The following is a 23,355-nucleotide window of genomic DNA, read 5'->3' as shown; positions in this document are numbered from 1 at the left end:
TCTGCTATTACACCAGAATTACTATATTATAAATGCATAAATTTATACATTTTCAATGTATAACTTTTAAAACATTAAAGGAGAATAAACCACTTAATACAGAAGGGATAGCATAATCTTTTGTGTACTGAATCTCAAATTAAATATCACCTAATTGTCACATCTACAGGGTACATATTACAAAATTGATTGACTAATTGCCACATTGGAATTTTCATTCCCCTGAGAAGAAAGTATATTAAAACTAATACTATATTTTCATTTTGTATAATTCTATATCATTTTTGTATAATTATATTGCTCAAGATCAGGATGACATTGACTTTATGATAAGGAAATTTGTTGATGTTTACAGCATGGGAGGTCTAAAAGTAAATTTTCTTCTTCCTCATCCATCAAATGATGGGTTGAGTACCTATGTACAAATCTTTGCCATCTAGTTTTATCTCTGGCCATTTCTTTAGCTTGATAGTGACTTTTCCCTCAAAGACTATTGACAGTTCTATTTGGTCTACCTCTTGATTGTCTTCCTCCAATGATTCCATTCAAAACTATATTTGGTGATCTTTGAAAGGACATTCTCTGGAGGTGTCCAAACCATCTTAACTGCCATTTAAGAATTATAGCTATGATATCTTATCTATAGTTTAATTTTTGTTTGACTTGCTCATTTGTTAAAAAAAAATTTTGAAAGAATATTACCAGATACTTTTTCGAAGAGAAGAAGACTGGAAAAACACAAAGAGATAGTAAGAGAAAAAGCATTCATAATAAAAGAAGAAATTTTGAATGCAAAAAAACAAATTAACTTATCTAAGTCAACTAGTTGTGATGAACTTCCTACTGAACTATAAATTAAAGATACCAAGAAATTATATACTTGGTTTAATCCTTTATGTCTATCCATTATGGGAAGGGTCACTACTCAGACCAGTTTCAACCTGTATTAAGGCCTCATCAGTGGGAGCCAGACCAAGAGGAGATAGTAAGTCCTAATAAGGACTGGCTTAAAGGGGTGAAGCAAGAATGCTTTTCATATTCCCTATTGTCTGTAGAGGACAGTGTAAGGATAAGGTGTTATTGAGCTATAAAGCCCTGATCATGGCACGAGGGTAACAGCAATAGCCAAGCCTCAGTTAGAACTTCATTGGCTATAGCATTGCTATCCATTACCCTCCCTGGGTACCCATTTTAGTCGCCTCATACGGCATGCATGAGCTACATTGGTGCTATTCTTATCCTGGCAACCACACAGGGAAGGAGATACTAAGGTTGAAGTAATGCAGAAGTCATATTTTCATATATGAATAGCCAAAAGGTGTCACACCTTATTATTAAAATACTCTGGATTAGAGATAGTTGTTAGAGTTTTTCCACTTGGTTATACTATAAATTAAAGATGCCAAGAAATTATATATATGGTTTAATCCTTTATCCCATAATGCATAACATTATACATGTCCCCAAGGATATGTGATTTGCATTATGGTATGCTAAGGCAAGCGATGTGAACTCATTAGCTTCTATATACGAATTGCCCAAGTCCTGAAAATACTTCAGGAGCAAACTTTGTTTGCTTACACCTGGATAAAGGGTTAAACCAAGTATATAATTTCTTGGTATCTTTAATTTATAGCATAACCAAGTGGAAAAACTTAATTCCTACTGAACTGTGGAAATATGGTGGCAAAGCAGCCATCAATTTCCTGCTTGAACTTTTTAACCAAATACTATATACTGGTGAAATTCCAGATGACTGGAAGACGCGCATCATAATACCAATTCTCAAAAAGGGAGATAAATGAAGGTGTGAAAATTATAGACCCATACCACTGCTAAGTCAAAGCTACAAAATCTTCACATGCATTATTCAAAATAGAATCCAGACTTTAATGAATGAGACAATAGGAGAAGATCAAGTAGTATTCAGACCTGGAAAGGTCTACTATAGACAATATTTTTACAATTAATAGCTTGGCAGAAAAGTACTGGGCATATACAATTTACCTATATACTGGAGTTTTATTCACTTCAAACAAGCATTTGATTCTACCGACAGGAATAAAATGCTAAACATCTTAAAATCTATGAGTTAGATTTAAAACTACAAAACTTTATTACGAATTATAACGATACCAGAGCAAATATTAAATTTAATAAAATAAAAACAAAAACAAATTCAAAGCAGAAAAGAGAGTCCTTGTAGGGTTGCCCACTCTCACAATTTATTTATTATTCATCTCGAAAATATATGCAAATCCATAGTTGAAGAACCAAGTCTACAAATAAACAGAACAAATATCATTCACATTAAATATGCAGATGATATTATTATTTTTGCAAAATCTAAAGAACAATTGGAAAAAACAAAAATTTTAAATGAAGAGTGCAAAACTTTTGGAATGAAAATCAACCTAAGGAAAACTAAAACAATGAAAATAGGAAGAGATGAGGGAAGAATTTAATAAACTTAGAAAATCACATACTTGAATAAGTAAAACAATTTATATATCTTGGCAGTCTCATTCATTACTCACAACCTCGACATCACGGAAACAGTAAAATACAGACTTAACAAAGGACTGTTTAATATGAATAATTTAAACAAAATATGGGAAAATAACAGCATTTCAAAAAGCCTCAAACTAAAACTCTATAAAACCATTATTATACCTACAGCAAAATATGGAGCCGAGACTTGGACGCTCAATCAGAAAGAAATACAGAAAATCAAAACATTCGAAATGAAATGCTTAAGAAAAATAAACAAGATTCACTGGTCAGAACACAAAACAAATGAGCAAGTCAAAAGTAAATTTTACCAAGAGAAAATATTTGGTGGAGAAGGCAGAGATTTAGGAGTTGATAAAGTCAAGACAGTAGATCATTTCAGATACTTTGGAGCTATTAGTCATAAGTCAGGAACATGTGAGAAAGACGTAGATCATTGTCAACCAAAACTGTAATGTTACTGAACAACTGAATGGGGGTGTTGTGAAGTTGAGACATTCGGCATGAAACCAAGATGATACTCCAAATGACAGTCGAGCATGTTCTGATGTATGGGGGAGAAGGATGGGCATTGAATGTGAGGCAGAAGAATCATATAAGAGTTGTAGAGATGGATGGCTTATGCTGAAGTATATGCATATTTCACTTTGAAAGAGTTCAGAATGAGACCATCATGGAGAGACCGAATTTGCAAGAAAATGTGATGGACTATCCAGAACATCAACCATTACAGTGGTATGAACATGTTCAATGGATACCACAGGAGAGAGAGGACCTAAGCAAGTGATGAACTGGTCACTCACCATCACGAAGACAGGATGGCCTTGACTTAGATGGAGAGGAGTTGTAGAGGCAACACGAGATAAGAGAGTTGCAAGAAGGCTCTCAAATGACTGTTCACATTGAAGAAGGGGATTACAAGGCAACAGCTGCACAGTAAAAATGCTTTTAAAAGCAAAATCAATAATTATATATAAACATGAGAGAAAGATTACGTTTTTGATGGTCCTTTTTTAATACTATTAATTTCAACTTCCATTTAGAAGCTGAGTTCATATTATTGGAGATTATCTATTCTAAACAACATGAAAAATCAAAAGAAATTTCATTAGATATATTTACATCAACTATATTAGCAGCTTAAATTATTTGAGTGAAAACCTAAAAACTGACTGTACCTTAAATTTTTTGCAGAGTTGATGAAGTTCAAAATCAGACATGACTTGCATATCTTCAAAAATAAGATTGGGATCTGCATCTCTGTGTGTTGGTTCCTTAAACAAAATAAAATCATATAAAATTCAAAAATGTGAAAGAACTAAGCAGTAGAATTGTTTTAAATGTGAATAATGAGATGAATTTATACTATTCAAATAATATACGCATCATTCATTCCTCTCGCCTTGGCAAATTGTCTTGTTAGTTAACCACTATAGTTAGGAGAAAAGGAGCTCTTTGAAAAATTTTACTGTGTAACTATAAAGATGAAAAGCTAATCCAGAGAAAAAAGTAATCAAAATATAGCCACTCATAATTGATTGATCTGAGGTTTTATGGTGCAAGACCATCAACCATAATATGTACTATTACCATAACACACTATTCTCAAACCAATGAAAGCATGAATGAGCTGTATCAAGGACTTTATGAACAAAAGTGCTGAAATTATTAGCACCTAGGTTTAACACTGTCTATGTGTTGATGAAAACAAAACAAAAAAAACAGTAACATAAAATTATGATTCAAGATGGAAACTAACTTAAAATCATGCTTACATAGGGAGAGCATTTGGCCAGATGGATCTGTAGAAGAAATCTTATGTAGTGTTTTTCATGAAATACAACATGCAAATATTTAAAAAAAGACTTAATAGGTTCAGTTTATTTCAAATAGTTTTATATTATTTCCATCTATTGTCTGTCTATCTGTAAAGAACAGGATTACTTATCATTAAAGAAGACAGAGACTGGAATTAGCAAACATATGCAAAAAATAGAGATTTATATACTTCAAAAACCATCTCATATAAAATAATGGCTTCTAATTATCACATAATAATTAAAATTAAATAATATAATAATAAAGCAAAAATTAATGAATGAATATGCTTCTGGAAAGTAATTTGAGACAAATTTAAGACATAGTTATTAAAGGGATTTTAGAGAGTACATGCTAAAGAAATTTTCCAATGCATGACTGGCCAAGAGAAGAAAATATTATTATAATACTGATTAAACTACAGATATTTCAATTCATATATATCATGAACCATTATCAGCATATTTTTGTTGGAAATTAGAAAAGTTAAATAACAATGAAGGTATATGAAGAATGGAATCTCTCCTTGTACACAGTAGCGAGAGATGAAGTATGAATAACCAAATGAAATGTGTGTGCAGGCAATTAAAAAATGAGAAAAAAAAACATACTATTAAACCATATAGTTCTTAATAATAATTTCCCAGTTTTTTTTTAACATGGAAAGACCATTATTAAGGTTGAGATCTGACAATGCAAAAGGACTTCAGAACTTTCTTTAAAGAGGCACTCACATTTAGGGAACATCTGTGCAATAATTTAGTCATTCCAAAGAATCCACTGCCTAGTATTAGTAATCCCATGTTCTACTAGTAGCGATTTGTGTTTCTTGGAAACAATGTAGGATTGATATTCAGAAATGCATATAGAAACAGATGGGTCTGTTTGTCCAAAGCAATATAACTGGCAGTTTCATGGGAGTGAGTACCCCCCACCCCTCAAGTAACAGTAGAGGTGAAATTTATCTTTGGATATGGTATCACAGAGTTAATTGAATTAATAGGCCTGAAAGTGATGGGGATATTAAACTTCTTTGAGATATGAGCAACACGTTCTGAGATCCCCTTCAATGTACAAATGGGACTGCATGTAGTCATCTCTTCTAATAGAGGATGGAGACAAATGGGCAGAGAAGTGCGAGAGATATACCAACTAAAGAAGAAGGATTTGAGAAACACAAATGTTAAAAAGTAATCATCCAATTCTCTTTTTTATAAGGACATCTAGAAAAGATATGGTCCCATTTTGAAGTTTCATAGTGAATTAAATTGATTCTGTGATGAAGGTTGCTGATTTTTTGTAAGAAAACTTCTAGCTGTTCATATGAATTACTTCAAATAGTGTAGGTTTTAGGTTAAGACTTGAAATGATATATTGCAGTGAGCTCATAAAACCAATGCATTAATTGCCAGAGACCCAACCAAGAGTCAACTTAACTCCGTATTGAATGATGTATTTTCACTTGATCTAGATATAATTCAAAAACTTAAAATCATCATGTAAGACTACCTAGATTTTATTCATAGTGAAGAATTTATGGAGACAAAAAACACGTGTTGGAGTAATTACTTTACTTATAATTTAAGAAAATAACACTTGATGCTTCGCCCTCTGTATTGAAGTCATCATCAGGAAAACACACATGTATAGGACACAAGCTACATGACAACAGGAAGTAAGATACATCTAAATGTTTTGTTAATCGTTTACCCTAGCCTCAGTGGAAAAAAAAATAAAATAAAAATATTACTAAATAAAATACATACAGAAATATAAATTAATTAACAAAATAAAATAAACTTTTTATACATATCAGTATAATAACATACAGATGATAAAAAAATTTATAACAGAACTACATTAAGTAATTTCTACAGTCCTCTCATATTAAGGTTTTCTTGTGTTTGGGATGTTATATGGCATGAAAATGGGTCCTCCAGATTCATGGAATTATTAATCCATCATTCTTGTTTAGATTCAGATGATGTTTCAGCATCTCATAAACTTCTTTGAACTTTCTTTCAAACCAAGTTTTGGTGCAGTGTAGGGACCTGTGCCTTTCCATTTGATTCTGTGAGATGTTTGAAGTGCATGGTCTGACAGGCTTGTTTTATCAAAGTGGAGGAATTGAATGTGGCATTTACGTTCATCTTTTCTTATTGGGATGGTGCACCCTGTTTCCTCTAGGGTAGGTGTTGCAGGTACACTGAATTTTGTAAACCCCTGAGTGGGCAAGGTATGAAAGAGGATCTTTGGATGAGCTGAGTAAATTTCTTAATTTTGCAGGAGATTTGAAGGTTGCCTTAATATTGTATTTATATAGTGTTCTATTTATTTTTTCTGATATGCCCCTAATGTATGGTATGGTTATGGCATTCCTGTAATTTTTTTTTTTTGCTTTTAATGGTATTTTTGTGGATGATCTTGTAAACTGTTTTTTTTTTTTATTGTAGCTATTTTTTTTTTTATGTTTGGCTAATAATTTCTCATTCTTGTTCAGCACCTGCTCACTGAATGTGTTAAGTGGTGGTCCGACAGTTTAATACGATTTTATCCATAGGTAAAAACAATGCTCTGTCTGAGATCTAAGTAATGAATTAAATTTCTTCTTCATTCTATTCATGCAACAACTAAAAAAGTGTTCATATGAGCTATGTTGCTGATATTGTTCCAAGAAACCATATCTGATTCACTGGTTATAATGAAAAACAGACTGAGACATATGAAATCTAGTTTGCTGATCTCAAACATAATAATGAACACATTAATGTAAGAGCACTAACGAAGATCTCTGATAAATACATTTCACTCTAACTGATATCACTCTTTGTTTAATGCACATAAACTTAGGAATTACATTACATTTAATCTTTTAAGAAAAATGAAATGGTTGATCAATGAGGGCTTTTTGTGATATATATTCTCATAACAGTGAACTTGTCTTAATATCTTCATGCAGACTATTCATATTTAAATAGAAAAAGTTTATGACTAAACCATTCATAAAATGACATCTATTTATTGGTTAGCACAAATTTACTTAGTGGTTTTCTAATATTTTTTCAGCATTTAATCAACATTGTGATCCATGTACTGATGGTTTTTTGATGTTCAAACACTGAAGCCATTCTATTTTAAGTGGTGAAACTAGTAGGTGTATTTTACTTAATTTAATGACTAATAAATTCCTGTTGTTTTAGGAACGTTTTAGTCATAAAACTTCATAAAACAGTCATAAAAGTTTCTATTTAAACTGAGCTGACTGTCTAAGAAGGAATGTATTCCAGATGAGTGGCAGTTTAATGCATCCATATCTGTTGAGGCTGAAACAGAAGTAAATTCAAGAAATAATATTTCAAATATGTATTTGCTTCAGTGAAATAAAATAGCCCTTTTCCAATGGATTCTGTGGTGCCAGGTGTCTATAAGGCATGGTCTGCTAGTTTTGAGTGGCATAGTTATAATACTGAATATAGTCTGTGTGCTGGGATTTTGAAGCTGACTGTCATAGCAGAACAGGTAACACCTGCAGGGTACTTAGTAGACGCCAAGCAAATCCAAGTATTGCTTGAACTTTAGGAAAGCAGTAAGTGATGCTATTTTGTGTGTATGTGTGTTATTCATATGTTATGTGGTGGAGTTAAGAAATTAACACACTGCCAGGGACTGTTGGTGGATATATTTCCCAGTGTTCATGGTTTTTTCTGTACACATCGAATGTCAAGATCCATTTGGTTGATATGTAATCAAGATATCTCGCAAGGGCAGACTATTGTTGCTTTCTATTTCTAACACAACATAGCCTTATGTAACCAATGCCGTAAGACAGGCAAACCCTCAGAAGCAACCTCTCTAACAGAGAATTTGATGCATTACTAAAAAGAAAAAAAAAAGTCATTAAACTGCATAAGGACAATGGAACTGCAACTTTAAACCAGCCAGATCACATTCATAAGCCAAATGTTGTAAAAAACCAATCCACCTGCCATCTGTTGCTCTACAATCACAAGCCTCTCAAAGATGTACTTCCTGGCTTGTGGATGTTATAAACAAATTAAAACATATATAGGCTCCCAAAAATCCATAAAGGAAATGTGCAGATGGTATAAATTCACCCACTTACAAACTAGCAAACACTTCAGTCAAAGTGCTCCCTCATAACACTGGCAACACCATATCATACATAAAGAACTCAGTTCACTTAACTCCAGCATAGGCACATGATGACAAAGATGTGAACAATCTGGATATAACTGACACAATCTATATGGTTATTGTCTCTTTCGTTAGTAATGGAGAACACTTTAAAAAAAAATAACAGGGATAGAGTAGAGTGTGTGTGTGTGGAGAAAAATTCAAAGTTATGGAATAATATCGATCCAGAATTTCCATAAATTTAAGGAATAAAATTAGTTTTATCAAGAGATGCATGGGAACAGTCTATATGCTGATATTTTTAAGAATTTCTTTCATTTAGTTTAGGGAAGGGGGTGCTTAAAGATCAAAGCTGTTATACAGCTTTGATCTTTAAGCACCCCCTTCTTAAGCACTGAGAGGAGACCTCCACATAGTCTTTAAAGGAATGAAGAGAATCGACTAGGGCTTCTGACCTAATGTCCAATCCTCACTATCTCGTGGTGCACACTGTTAGGTATCTGCTTGGATACTGAATGAACAAGGATGAGCTGGAAATTTGGGATTTAGCCAACCAAATTATATTCTTATTGGCTTAATCCACAATGTAAAATGATGGTACAACATGATAGAATTTCATGCTAGCTGGGGAATCGCCTGTTAAACAAAGCCCCTGTTGTTTTCACCAACAGGGGCTTTGTTTAACCAGGGCGAACAGCGAAAAGTCAGCTACTGGAACAAATCCTGAAACGCATCTCAACTCAACATCACCAGAGTTCAAGAAGATCAGTAATATCAACATAAGAAGTCTGAATAGCAAAAAATGGAGCTAGCAGAAGAATTGGATAAGTACCAGATCGACATAATAGGGGTGACTAAAACAAAAAAAAGGACAAAAACTGGTGAGATTGTTCTGAGCAATAAATACAAAATGTTATATTCAGCCAATAACAATCAGGGAAAAGAAGGAGTAGCTATAGTATTCAACACTAAATATGAGGCTAATTTTCTTGAATGGAAGGCAATATCAAGTAGAGTGATATGGGCAAATATCAGAATGGGCAAACTGGACGAGAAATCTTATTTGTGCCTATGGTCCCACAGAAGGTTCTACTAAGGTAGAAGTAGAGGAATTTTTTGAGACTTTAGAGAGAGCAACTGACGCAACAAAAAATTTGGATAACAACGCAGAGGTCTGGGTTGTATTCCCTCCTCCATGCTGCAGCTTTAAAGGTTCCTTTGTCCTCTGCATCAAATATTAAGTTGATTGTTTTGCTCAGCCCAGTTTGTTAATGCTTCACCATTTCCATCATTATTATTGTAATTCCACATGGTGTGATGGTTGTTAAAATCTCCTATGTAAATAGTGGGATGTGGAAATATGGGAATTACTTCAGGTGGCCATTCTACCAGGGGGAGGCTTATAGATGTTAACCACTGTGAGATCTTCAATTCAATTTTGGCTATGATAGCGTGCATATTCTGATTAATATGTGCTGATATTAAGTGAGCATTCTCTATATTATTGCGTAGGTAAGTTGCACAGCCATGAGCTTGGTGATGTGTAGCTCTTAGTATATCATACCCTGCAATTTTTCCTCTATATTTCAATTATTGTTCATTATCTATGTCTATATCATTTTCTCGAAGGATTTTTGAGAGATATTGACTTTTAGCAAAGCTGATTCCTTCAACGTTGAGTTGGCAAATCCGGAAATTAGCACCCAATTTTCTTTTCTTCTTTTGGTGATTGTATAGCTTATAATTTCATGTCTATAGCCAAGAGATCGTTAAGATAGGTCTGGCTACCAGCAGTCGCTCTAGCTCATTTAGCATTACCCAGGGTGCACCACGAGGAGGCGAGCTAGGAATACACCCCAGACTTAAACAAGTATATCCTTCCCAATCAAAATCCAAAAGGGATTGAACTTCCATGTCATCTATGAAAAAGTCTAAATAGGATATGCACAGGACAGGGTATCTGAGCAGACACACAAGTGGGGAAGATCACCTACACCCCAATGCGACTGTGGTGCCATAAATTGAACACCATCCAGCACATTGTGGAGGACTGCAGCATAAGAGTCTACCCTGGTGACCTGAGAGACTTTTTTGAGGCAGATTCTATAGCTCTTGATTGGCTATCTGAACTAGATTTAAAATTTTAGTGAGTTTTTTTTACCTGATATTTGTATATGTGCATTACTTGTCTCATTTTTATTGTTTGCACAAATATGTATTTATATATTCTGATGTCATGTGTCTTTATTATGCCATATGCTAAATAAACAATAAACAGTGAAAAAGGAAAAGTTGGTCCTTGTTGGATATCTAAATAGCAGAGTAGGAAATGATTATCAGAACAAATCCTGAAATATTTTGGGAAAATTTGGAAAAAAGAGCAAAGCTAATAATAATGGCAAATACCTGTTGGATTCTGCTCAGGACATGGACTGGTTATTACTAACACAATGTTCCAATATAAAAATGTCACAAATTCACATGGAGAGAAGAATCAAAGAATAAGAAAAGACTCATTAACTATGTTATTGTTGATTTGTGAAGTTTTCTCACTGGTGCAGGACACTAGAGTGTACAGAGGATTTGAAATTAAAAGTGATCACCATTTAGTCTTGAGTAGGATAAAACTGAATTACATACTGAAAAGAAGAACACGTAAAAAAGTTTTGAAGTGAATAAAAGACAAGCATCTCTCAGATCTGAACTGTATCCTAAAATACACAAACATTATTCAAGAAAAAATGGAAAAGAGTTTGAGAACAGGAACCAAACCTTGTAGATTTAGTGGCAAGATCTGAAGAAAACATTGACTGATTCAGCCAGACAGGCATATGATGAGGCATTCTGCAAGGATAGAAAAATCAGAACTCCATGGTGGATAGGACGTTAAAGAGACAGTGAAGAAAAAGATGACAGCATATCTAAAGTTCCTGGTAAATATATCAGTTTTAGCTCTTACAGAATACAGAGACAAATACAAGAAAGATAAACACTGTGTAAAACTAGCTAAACAAAAGTCATGGGAAGGCTTTGGTCAGGACATAGAAAAGAAATATCAAGAAAGTGACAAAATATTCTGAAGGCTGAAAAAGCTCAGAAATGGAGGAAAGTGCTATAAAAGGAATTAGAGATGATAAAGGTGACATGAAGACCAGAGTAAAAGATATCCATGATATATGGAGTAATTGCTTTGAAAAACTGCTAAATGAAACAAGTATTGACAGCAGGCATGCAGTCAGGAATGCATATTTATACTTGAAGTACGAAAAAGCCATCAAAAGCCTGAAATGTGGAAAGACAGTGGGAGTAGATGATATTCGACCAGAAATGCTTAAGTATTAAGGTATAAATAAAAGTCTTACAGTGGCTGCACTGCATAGTTTAGAAGGTTTGGACAGAGGGACGAATTCCAGATGATTGGAGTAGAGCTCTCATAGTACCCATATACAAAGAGAGAAATAAAATTGAATGTGAGAATCACAGAGGTATTTCCCTGCTGAATGTTCCTGGTAAGATTTATACAACTGCACTTGAGAAATGATTGAGAAAGATTGTGGAAAGAAAGCTCGGTGAAGAACAAGCTGGATTCAGACCAAACAGAGGCTGTCAGGATCATATTTTCAATTTACAACAAATAGTTGAGAAATCATGGGAATATAACCAAGATCTGTATTTAAGTTTTGTAGATCTGGAAAAGGCATATGACAAGGTGCCAAGAGAGAGAGAGAAGCTGTTCAAAAACACTAGTTATATGGTGCCAATGAGACATTATATCAAGCAATACTTAGTATTTATTTGAATTGTAAGTCAGCAGTTAGAAATGAAGGAAGTACAGGAAGATGGTTTGTTAAATCTAGTGTCAGACAAGGATGTACATTATCCCTTCTGCTCATATATTGATCACATTATATAGGAAAGTGATATTAAACCTGATATCCAAATTGAAAATGTTAATCTCAGCTATATATCAATACAAGAACACAATACAAGACAGTGTTCAAACCAATTTTAACTTATTGATCTAAGAGATGTGTTAGACACTTGATTAACCCCTCAACCTGCCACGACGTCTATAGACGTCGAGCTAAATCTGGATACGAAGCTCTAAAACCCATTGAATAACATGGATAAGAAGTGCAATTTGGTGTCACTATTTCATCCACATTGGCCGATAGGGAGGTTAAATCTCTGATATGAGAGTTCTGAGAAAGATTAGTGGAGTGAACAGATGACATCAATGGTAGTATCACATTAAAAATGGTGATATTAGGAAAGAAGTTAACATTATTAGCAACCAGAAAGGTGTTAGCAGAACTAATCTCAGGTGGTATGGTCACTTAAACAGGTGTTACAAAACATTTTTTCCTGCCAACTTGGATGGATGGCAGGAAAAAGATCCAGAGGAAGACCAAGATATAGGTGGATTGATACGGTAAAAAGTGCCTTAGAAAACAGAAATATAAGATCTGATAATTTGGAGTCTTGACAGACAACAGATTGATTTGGAGGAAAATTGTTGATAGGAAGTTAGTAATGATGGATGCAGGTTTTTCATGTAGTACTATCATAATATCCTCTACCCCTCTTGGGGGTACATGTTAGGAACAAGGACTAATACAATTTTGTCTGCTCTGTTTACTTTATTCAAGGAACTGACATTTGTGAAATTTTACTCGAAGTTGGTGGGAGTTCAGCTGTTGGATTAATGCAATGTTACTTCTAGTCTATGTTCTTTTTTTTATGAGCTGAATAATTTTTTAGTTGAGCTTAAAGCATTGCATTCCTCATTTGTTTTACAGTTTAAACTCAGAGAAAGAGTGTGAAAATTAGAATATTATTAATTCACAGGTCAATGACCTATGTACAATTGTTACTAAATTAATCATGTATATAATTACTATAAATAATATTTGATTGATTAAATTATATTTAATCACCTTTCGCCAACTTTCTTTCTCACTGGTCGCTCAGTATGTGTTATAGTGGACAGTTTAATTTCCGTAGATTTCCCCACCAACACAGGAGTATCCCATGGTTCTGTTCTTTCACCCACTCTCTTCCTCATGTATATAAATGACCTGCTGTCTCACACTTCCAATCCTATCCATAGCTTTGCTTATGACAGTGCACTCCATTCCTCCTTTTCATTTGATGAAGCTTGTATTGCTCAAATATTCGAATCCTCAAGATCTACTATGACCAGTGAACTAAACTCAGATCTCCTAGATATAGCCTGTTGGAGCAAGGACAACCTTGTAAACTTCAATGCCTCCTCAGTTCTGTCTGATCTTGTGTGAACAAGGAGCTTGCATTCTTCCCCCTTACCTTACTAAGATATCCGAACACAATCAGATTTCTCTTCTTGGATTGACCTGCACCTCTGATCTTTCCTGGCACAACCACATTTCAACTATAGCTTCTGCAGCTGCCAAAAAACTTGGTGTACTTTTTTGCACAACACTACTTCACACCTGCTAACTCTAAACAAAGTCCAAATCCATCAGCCATGGATAATGGACTCATAATGCAATGCACATATCCTTAGAGACATGTATAATGCTAAGTATTATGGGAAGGCCACTAACCAGACAAGTTTCGATCTTTACTGAGGTCTCATCAATGGAAGACAGTTGATTGCTCAGCCTCTATATACAAGTGGTCCAGTCGTACAGTGACTTCATACACAAATTTTGTTTGCTTACATTTGGATAAAGGATGAAACCAAGAACATAATTTCTTGGCATCTTTAACATCTAACAAGTAGACACCTTTTGTCTACTTGTATATGAAAATATGCCTTCTGCATTACTTCAACCTTGGTATCACTTCTGGGCCAGGCTCCCACTGATGCACTTTAACATTGAAGTTGTTGCCACACAGAGATATGTAAGGCTCTGCTCAGGGTGGGTTTTTGCATGTCTCTAGTGGGGCTACTGCTGAGTTTATAGTTTTGCTTGGTGGTGTGAGAGCCTGCCATTGCATAGAACCACAAATGAGTAAAATGATCCTTTGGGTCGCTCACACTTGCCGAGTTTAGAGTGATCTGGGGAATTACTGCTCGAGTTCTTGGAGACTTCCTGTCACTTATATAGTGAAACCGGTCTTGGTAGTGGTCCTTCCCATAATGCTTAACATTATACATGTCTAGAAGGATATGCGTGTTGCATTATGGGGTACTAAGGCAACTGATATGAAGTCATCAGTCCCTATATATACCTTAGTCGTGAAGTAACTTCATGTGCAGATTTTGTTTGCTTACACTTGGATAGAGGATGAAACCAAGAATATAATTTCTTGGCATCTTTAATTTATAATATAACCAAGTGAAAAATCTTTCAATGCACACTGCATAATTCAGAGGGTGTGGTCAGAAGGCCAAATTCCAGATGATTGGAGTCAAGTTCTCATAGTTCCCATCCATGAAAAAAGAGAATAAAGCTGAATTATAAAGCTAAGAATTAGAGAGGAATTTCTGATTTAAGTGTTCCAGGTAACATTTATGCAAGCATACTTGAAAAGAGGTTGAGAAAGATTGCAGAAGAGAACAAGCTGAGTTTAGGACATCAAGGTCATGTCAGCCTGGTTGGCCAAGTGGTTAGCGTATCTACTCTCACGCCAAAAGGCTGAAGGTTCGAATCCCACCATGGGCATGGATGTTTGTGATAGTCTGTGAAAATACTTGTGGTGGTGGGCAGCAGGGTGTTGGTGTAGATGATGTGGTTCTCTGTAGTTGGTGGAAATGGAAAGTTGTGGAGTAGGTGCTCTCCCTCGATGAGTCTCTGGATTCCTTGGAGGGGTCAACATAATAATAATAATATAATGATAGCATCAGGTTTTCACTTTATGACAAATAGTTGAAATCATGAGAATCGAGAACATGACAAGGATCTGTACTTTAGTTTTATATGTGATGAAAGGCACATGACAAGGTGCCCAGAGAAAAGCTTTTCAAAACACTATAATTATATTGGGTAAATGAAACATTATACAGAGCAATTACATTATTACATTAGCCAGGCACTATCAGCCCAGGGGGACTTTTGGCCTCAAGCACCACATGTCGCCACTGGGTACGGTCCTCTGCGACTGTCTGCCATGTTCTGGTCTCCAGCCTGACGGTCTGCAGGTCTTCCTTCTCCTGATCTGCCCATCTCTTTCTCGGTCTCCCTGATCGGGGTCGGGCCTCCCTCGCTTGTCTCACAGTCCTTTCGGGGCCCATACAGCACAGGTGCCCCAGCCACTGAAGACACCGGGCTCGCAGCTCCGTCAAGACATCTGCTGAGTTGTATAAAGCGCGTATGGCAGCATTGGACTGCCTCCTCCAGACTCAGTCTGCCATGACCCCTCCATAGATACGTCGTAGCATCTTGTTCTCAAATACTCTCAGGTGATTGGCTTGTCTCGCAGTGAGAGTCCACGCTTCAGCACCGTAGAGGAGAACAGGCCTGATCAAAGTCTTGTATAGTCCCACCTTTGTAGTCCAAGACAGCAAGCATGAGGCGAAAAGTGGACGCACCTGATAATAGACCACATTCGCAGCATTTACCCGACTCTGGACATCAGCCTCAACTTTGTTGTCTTCAGTCACGAAAGAACCCAAGTACCTAAATACCTTCACCCTCTTAAACTGTGTAGCTCCCTCTGGATCTTGAACAGCATGGCAACTCATAAAAAGGTATTTTGTCTTCTCGGCATTTATTTTCAGGCCAACTTCTTCTGCAGCTTTTTCAATAGCAGTAACCAATGCCACCGCATTGTCCCGCTGATGCGCCATAATGTTCAGGTTGTCAGCGTAGCCAAGAATCCTAACTTGCACCCCCATGTCGACTCCACCTGCCACTAGCAATACTGAGTCTATATTTAAGATGTAAGTCAGCAGTTAGAATTGAAGGAAATACAGGAAATGGTTTGATGTAAAACCAGGGATAAGACAAGAATGCACATTATCTCCAGTCTTATTCATCATCTACATTGTTGTCCAAAAGCTAAAGATGAATTACATTTTTACCTTTATATGAAAAAATTTTCATGACTATTGCCAAATGTGAACATAAATTTATTGCCAGCAAACTATTAAATAATGTTACACAAAAAATGTGCTATAAATTTAGTACAAATTAAAGTGCAATACATTTTTGGCAAAATGTTTCAAATTTTTTAAGGCCTAGTTAAGGAATAGTAGGGTTTTTTCCACCAGTTTATCTGGTGTTTTTCATCCTGCAAGCAGGCAAACCGGCCCGTGAACACACAGGGATACAGCCAAGAATACCTTGAGGCATAGGAGTGACCATTCTATCCTCGTATTTCAGTTACGAAATCCAAGCATGCTTGGAAGGTTGTAGGCCTTAAAGGCCTGTTAAAGCCATTGGGATAGATAGTTAAGGAATAAGTGTACGGTGCTTACAGAAAACTATGCTGAGAGACATTTCAGTATGGAATATGTCCACCCTGAACTGTGATGCAGCTCTCACAACATCGTACCATGTTTAGCACCAAGTGATTGAGGAGTTCTAGAGGCAAATTGGCCCACTCCTGCTTCAGGGCAAGGATAAGGCCTTGTTTGTTTTTCTGATGGGGAATTTTGAGCATAATATATCTCCCTGTTGTGCTGCAAAAGTGTTCTATGGGGTCGAGATCTGGGGGAGCATGCTGGCAACTTGATTCGATTAATATCCTCTGTCTCCAGAAGTATACCCACTGCTTGCATACGATGTGGTGTAGCACTGTCATCCATAAAACATAAATTCTTCGCCTACAGCACCATGGAACAGTCAAACATGTCATTGAAGAACTGTGTTGCGATAGTGTTCATCAGTCATAGTCCCTTTTTGCAGTACTTGCAGCTCGGTGCATCCGTTAAGCATATTACCTCCCCACACCATGATCCCAGCACCACGGTATCTATCCCTTTCAAGAACATTCTCGCAATGGTAAGCAACACCACTTTCACTCCAGATCAAGTGTTGTCTAGAATCGGAAGGAAGACTAAAATAACTCATTTGTAAAGATACATGAGCTAGCTGGTGTTTCGTCTAATTTTTATGGATACAACACCATTGAAAATGTGCTTTACAATGAACTGTGGATAAAGGGATGCACACTACAGGCCTTCGGGCATATAGGCCTACTTGTTGCAGACATCTTGCAACAGTCTGTAGAGATATCCGCATACCTGTGCTTGAATGGAGCCGACTTGCAAACTGACCTGCATTGGTGCATTGATTACATTTTGCTGTTATAATCAAAAATCCGTCTTCATGCTCTGTGGTAGAGTGAGCGTGACCACTTAATAAACATCTGGAACACATTCCATTGGTTTGAAATACTGCCCAGAACCTGGATACAATGCTATGTGAGATTCCAAACTCTCTGGCAATATCAGTAATTCTGAAGCCTTCTGCAAGCTTTACAATAATTATTCCTTGTGTGAAATCATCTTGTAATGTCTTTGAGACATTAGAAGACAACCAAGTTTGCAACGTTATTCCTTCATAAAAAGAGAAAATACAATTCGCTTATCACAGCCTTTTGCCTTTTATCCTGTGGAGTGCTACTGCATGACTCCTTTGCAAACAATTAAAAAATTTGAATGTGTACCTGCTTTCTACTCGAAATGGTCAGTATACAAACTGCCACAAGCTGATTCATCTGAATGTGCAGCTGTAATCTTCAGAAATAGTGTTCATCCTTAAGTTTTGGACGCCAGTGTATATGAATCACATTATGAAAGGAAGTGGCATTAGACTTGATATTAGAATAGGAGATGCCAAACTTAGCTCTTTGCTTTATACAGATGATGATATACTCCTAAACATATCCAGTGCTAGTCTCCAGGATTCTCTAATTAAATTGAATAACAGCTGTAGCAACTTTTGCATGAAAATCAGTAATAACCAAAATTATGAAAATAGGCAGAAACATTGAAAGTATCAATTGCTTTCAATGGAGAGCCTACAGAACAAGTAAAATATTTCAGCTATTTAGGCGCAGTTTTTAGTGAAGATGGCAAGTTAAATCTGGAAATAGACAACAGAATAAGCAAAGCTGGTATAGTGGGTAGGCAGCTGAATAATTTCTAATTATCAATTAGAAATTAGCAAAACTAGCAGTATACAAGATCCAGCTTTAAGCTATGGATCTGAGAGTTGGGTTAGAAATAAAGCACTTGATCAAAGACTACAGATATGAGGGTTTTGAGAAAAATTAAAGAAGTGAACAGATGGTATCAATAGCAGAATCATATTAAAAATGAAGATAATTATAAAGAAACTTAACATTGTTAGCATTCAAGAATGTGTAAACAGAGCTAATCTAATGTGGTATGGCTACATAAATAAAAAAAGTGAAGAAAGATTAGCAAAACAGGTGTGATGCCATGATGGCAGGAAAGAGACCCAGAGGAAGACCAAGGTCTAGGTAGATTAGCCTATCCATGCGTCTAAGTAGATTGATTCAGTCATAAGTGCCTTAGAAGCACAAATATTAGATACAACAATATTGAAGTGCTGACAAGTAATAGGCTAATTTGGAGGAAAATTGTGGATAAGAAATTAATAATAAAGTAAACTATCATTTAGTACTGGTGATAATGAGAACAAGGTATTAGTTCCCTGGAATGTTAATAGTGCATTTTCCTGTTCACTCAGCTATAAACAAGACATGTGAAAGTATACTAATGCAGTTTGACTCTTTTTTGTGTTAATATTTTGAATATTATAATCAATTTTGTTGCTTTCTCATAACATCAGAAAGCAAACATGAGCAATGCTTTCTTGGTCTTTCAATTCTTTTTCCATTTATTATATCTATAGAGTAATTTTAGTAGTCTGCTATTGTCCATTCAATTTAGATTTGATTATTATTGTTATTTGTTAAATATCAGCAAATGATAATTGGTACTTAAAATGGAAATACTGATTGTAGAAATGAACAATGTGATGAATCACTGAATATGTCAATTTTACAATAACTGACTAGTGAAAATACCATATTCATCAAAGCTATATTTGTACCACCTAATACCAAAAAAGAAAGAAAAATTAAACATAAAAAAATTAAAGGATAAAAAATCATGGAAAAAATAATCCTAACATCTGGAGAGAAAAAAAAACGTTTTTCCTCACCTTTTCTTTTTTTGGTAGGTGCAAATACAGCTGTGATGAAATGTACAGTATTTTCAATTAGTTGTAATAAAACAGACTACTCAATGACAATGAATCATCAAGGTGTTCATTTTTCCCCCTCCTATCATTTGCTCATCTGGTTCTTTCATAAACTTCCATCAACTATACAAATTAAATTGTATTTAATTTGCAAAAATAAATGAAGTTGCACAAATGCAACAAGTTTCTTGTGATAATTATCATTTGTACAATATGCAGCAACTTCCAAGAGCAAACTTTGGTTTACTTCACCTAAACACAAGATTAAAGCTTTTTTTTTTTTTTTTTTTGGCCTCAGTTTCCTTTGTATGTGCATATTCATATATGATGTAAGTATTTTGTATTAATCTGAAGCTATTTCATATTTAAAGAGTACGGTTAGGGCATTGTTCTTTCTTCCTCCCCCATCAATCATTTTGTTTTTCACCACACGTTATAAATTAACCTTTTTTTTTTCATTCTTTTTTTTTGATGAAGTTCGTGATCATGCATACTGCATGATGCAGTCCAACAGTCACTAACCACCACTGGATACCAGCCATGAAAAGGTTTGGAGAAATTAGGTTTCTTCTGACATTTCCATAGAGTGAATATGTGAGAACACAAGTCATTAATTAATTGATGATGTTTTTGATTGATTAATTACTTGTAGTGCTCAGGTATTAGAATCCTCAAGATCCACCATGACCAGTGGCCTAAACTCTGATCTCCTAGTGATACCCCAATTGGATAAGGACAACCTTGTAGACATCAATGCCACCAAATGTCTGACCTCTTGCAAGAAAGAGCTTGCATCCTTCCACCCTTACCTGCAACAATTCAGTTATTCAAACATGATCAGATTTCTCTTTTTGGACTTACCAACACCTTCAATCTTTCCTGGCACAAACACAATTCAACTATCTTCTGCAGGTGCCAAGTTTTGGCACCGCAGAAGCCATGGAATATTGCTCCCATATTTGGGATGTGCAACAAAATCCTCTCTAAGATTGCTCAATTCTTTCCAGAAGAGGCAATCTGGCTAATTAATGATCCCTCTCTCACATATGTTCAGTTTCTGCCTTGTCCTTTATAGATACTTTTGTGGATAGTGCTCTGCTGAATTGGCTACTATTATTCCTCCAAAATCATAACAACAAGAGTCAGTACTAACCAATATTCTTTTACAGTCCATTTTGAAACTCATCAAACCAACTTCACTGCTTCCTCTTTTATTCCAGCTACTTCTGTTCTTTGGACCAGTCTCCCCTATTCTACCTTCCCCCAAAGAACACAACTTTCAGTTGTTCAAATAAAATTTGAACAGATTCCTGTTTTCTACTTATACTCCTATCCACAGATGGCACTAGTCTTCTATAAGTACTACAATCTACTAATACACACACACATATATATATATCAGTGGCGTTGCATGCTCATTTCGATTGTCGTGTGGATTATGCAACCCGTGCTACAAATTTCACGTCAGTTTGACCGTATGCATGGCCGTGCGCCCACAGAAAAATTTCTGGGGGGGGGGGGGGGCAAGGTTGGAGAGACAAATAATTACATCAATAAATGACTTTCAGTTTTTTTTTATTTAAAGTAATTATTTGTCGATGTAAACTATAAATACATTGTTTTCATTTTTCATCAATTTTAATGATTTTTAATTCTTGGAGAAAAAAAAAGTATTCAGAATTAATAGTTTTTAGCACAATTTCATATATAAAAAACTGACCAGCATATTTTATTAAAAATCAATTAATAAAATTGATCATTTCAGTTTAAAAAAAAATCAATTATTTCAGTTTAAAAGTAAAAAAAACATAAAACTAACAAGTAAAATAATATTAAATTACATACACTTACCTTTTAAAAATGTATCTTTCTGTTTAAATTTGTTTCACTATAAATTTACAATTTACACTTCACTCAGTGACTCACTAGACACAGAGGGCAAACTAACCAGTCACTGTTCACAAATCACAAAAAGATGAACCAAACACGCTTTATTGCAGCAATAAAACACGTGTTCTCCGCCGTGGGCCGAAACAGCCAACCCATAATAAAATTTTAAGACAGACAAAGCATCCCAGGGTCAAGGGTGTAAGATTACATATCTCAATCAATTTTCTGATTATAATTTGTGGAATTTTTTAATCGATCCCGGGGGAAAATGCCCCCCGGGATCGATTGCATTTTTATCGATGTATGAAACTTTTGAGAGCGCATAGCACATCAGTGCTCATCTTAATTGGTCCAATGCAATTAATTGCAGGATAACTTTGAATACTTCTGCGTAGAGTGGAGGAACAATCTGTTTTAGGATTTATTAGAAAACAACAATGAAGGAGAATGCTATAGTTGGTTGGTATATTTGAAATACTCAAAGATGAAAATATGTGAACCATCATTTATAAGACATGTAAGAATAAGAAAGAATAAGTGTGAATAGAAACACTTTCATTAATGTTTTATTAATTTTCATTAATTACAAGAATTATTAATAATTACACAGTCCAACACAATTTTTGCTGACTTTTATATGAGACTTGTTTTTTTACTAATTTGGGTGTGCTGATTTCAAATATCAAACCCATTTTTCTCTATCATGTCAGGTTTTTCCTCTATGGCATTTTCTTTTTGCTAATTTGTAAGTTTTTGATATTTTTAAGGAGGCAGTACTATTTAGAGCAGTGCTTCCCAAACTTCTGGATGCCAGGGCCCCCTTTGCAAAATTAAAATATCTCACGGCCCCCCTCGAAAAAAAATCGTAATAGAGAGATATATTATTATAATATTTATCGTATTTATATTCAATACAAAACATACACAGCGAATATTGCAAAATTCAAATGCACATATTACATTTTTTGCCTCTTACCGTTTGGTTCTGAAGACGGTGCGGGCTGTTCTGGTAAAATATGAAATACTGTCCTTTTTTTTTTAAAGTCTGTTTCTGCTTCTTCTGATTGTTCGCGGGATTTTTTTTTTATTTTTTATCAGCCACTTATCCATCTCAGGGTTAAATTTTTTAATGTAGAATAGATCAAATAATATCACCACTCACCGATACTGGCACACCACAGACTGATAACATGAAATTAGTGAATATTACCTGAATAAGGGAATCCCCGGACCAGGAACATTTTTCTCTTTTGTGACTTTTCTTCCTTTACAGTAATTTAGCCTAACGCGAAACAGACAGCAAAGGCAGGTTATTAAAACGTGCATATGATTGGTGCGGTATTAACAAAAGATCGTGCAACCGAAAGATAAAAGCATAGCTGACAATTCAGTTGAAATGCTAACTCTCTTCAATCGAATTCCATATGTGAAACTGCCATAACATTTATTATATATATATATATATTACTTAGTTTTAACACTTTTATGAATTTTAACACGTTCGGTTGAATTTTATTGCTGCCTTGGGAAATCGAACTCACACACATCTAATTAATACAATAGTTTTTAGTTAGATACTGTGTTTGCCCATGCAACATATGGTTTTTGTTTCAGTCTACACAGCATAGTTTCTGTATGAGGGGACATGTGATTCATTAATTAATGTGTTTTTATCCCAGTTGTCTCTAATTGCACTATTTGTTGAGAAATATATTACACAGACTCCTCATACCTTTTTTTGAGCATCTTTTCAAAGCTTCCCATGAACTGCTGATATTCTTCCTATTCAGTAACTGAATAGCATGAGACCAAACATAAT

General features: G+C 35.2%; 1 protein-coding gene across 1 annotated transcript in view; it reads right to left on the bottom strand.

The window, feature by feature from the left end:
- Nucleotides 1-23,355, bottom strand: part of LOC150099398 (SWI/SNF-related matrix-associated actin-dependent regulator of chromatin subfamily A containing DEAD/H box 1B-like) — a 406,425-nt gene that overhangs the window by 108,347 nt on the left and 274,723 nt on the right. Inside the window, exon 14 of the mRNA XM_090404492.1 lies at nt 3,690-3,785. Within this exon, the coding sequence (XP_090260618.1) occupies nt 3,690-3,785 (96 nt within the window). The remainder of the gene's footprint in view (nt 1-3,689; nt 3,786-23,355) is intronic.

This window comes from Typopeltis vanoorti, chromosome 14 (assembly GCF_054136105.1).
Source record: "Typopeltis vanoorti isolate ZY-2024b chromosome 14, IOZ_Tvanoo_1.0, whole genome shotgun sequence".
NCBI lineage: Eukaryota > Metazoa > Arthropoda > Arachnida > Uropygi > Thelyphonidae > Typopeltis > Typopeltis vanoorti.
This window is presented reverse-complemented; position numbering and strand designations above follow the sequence as displayed.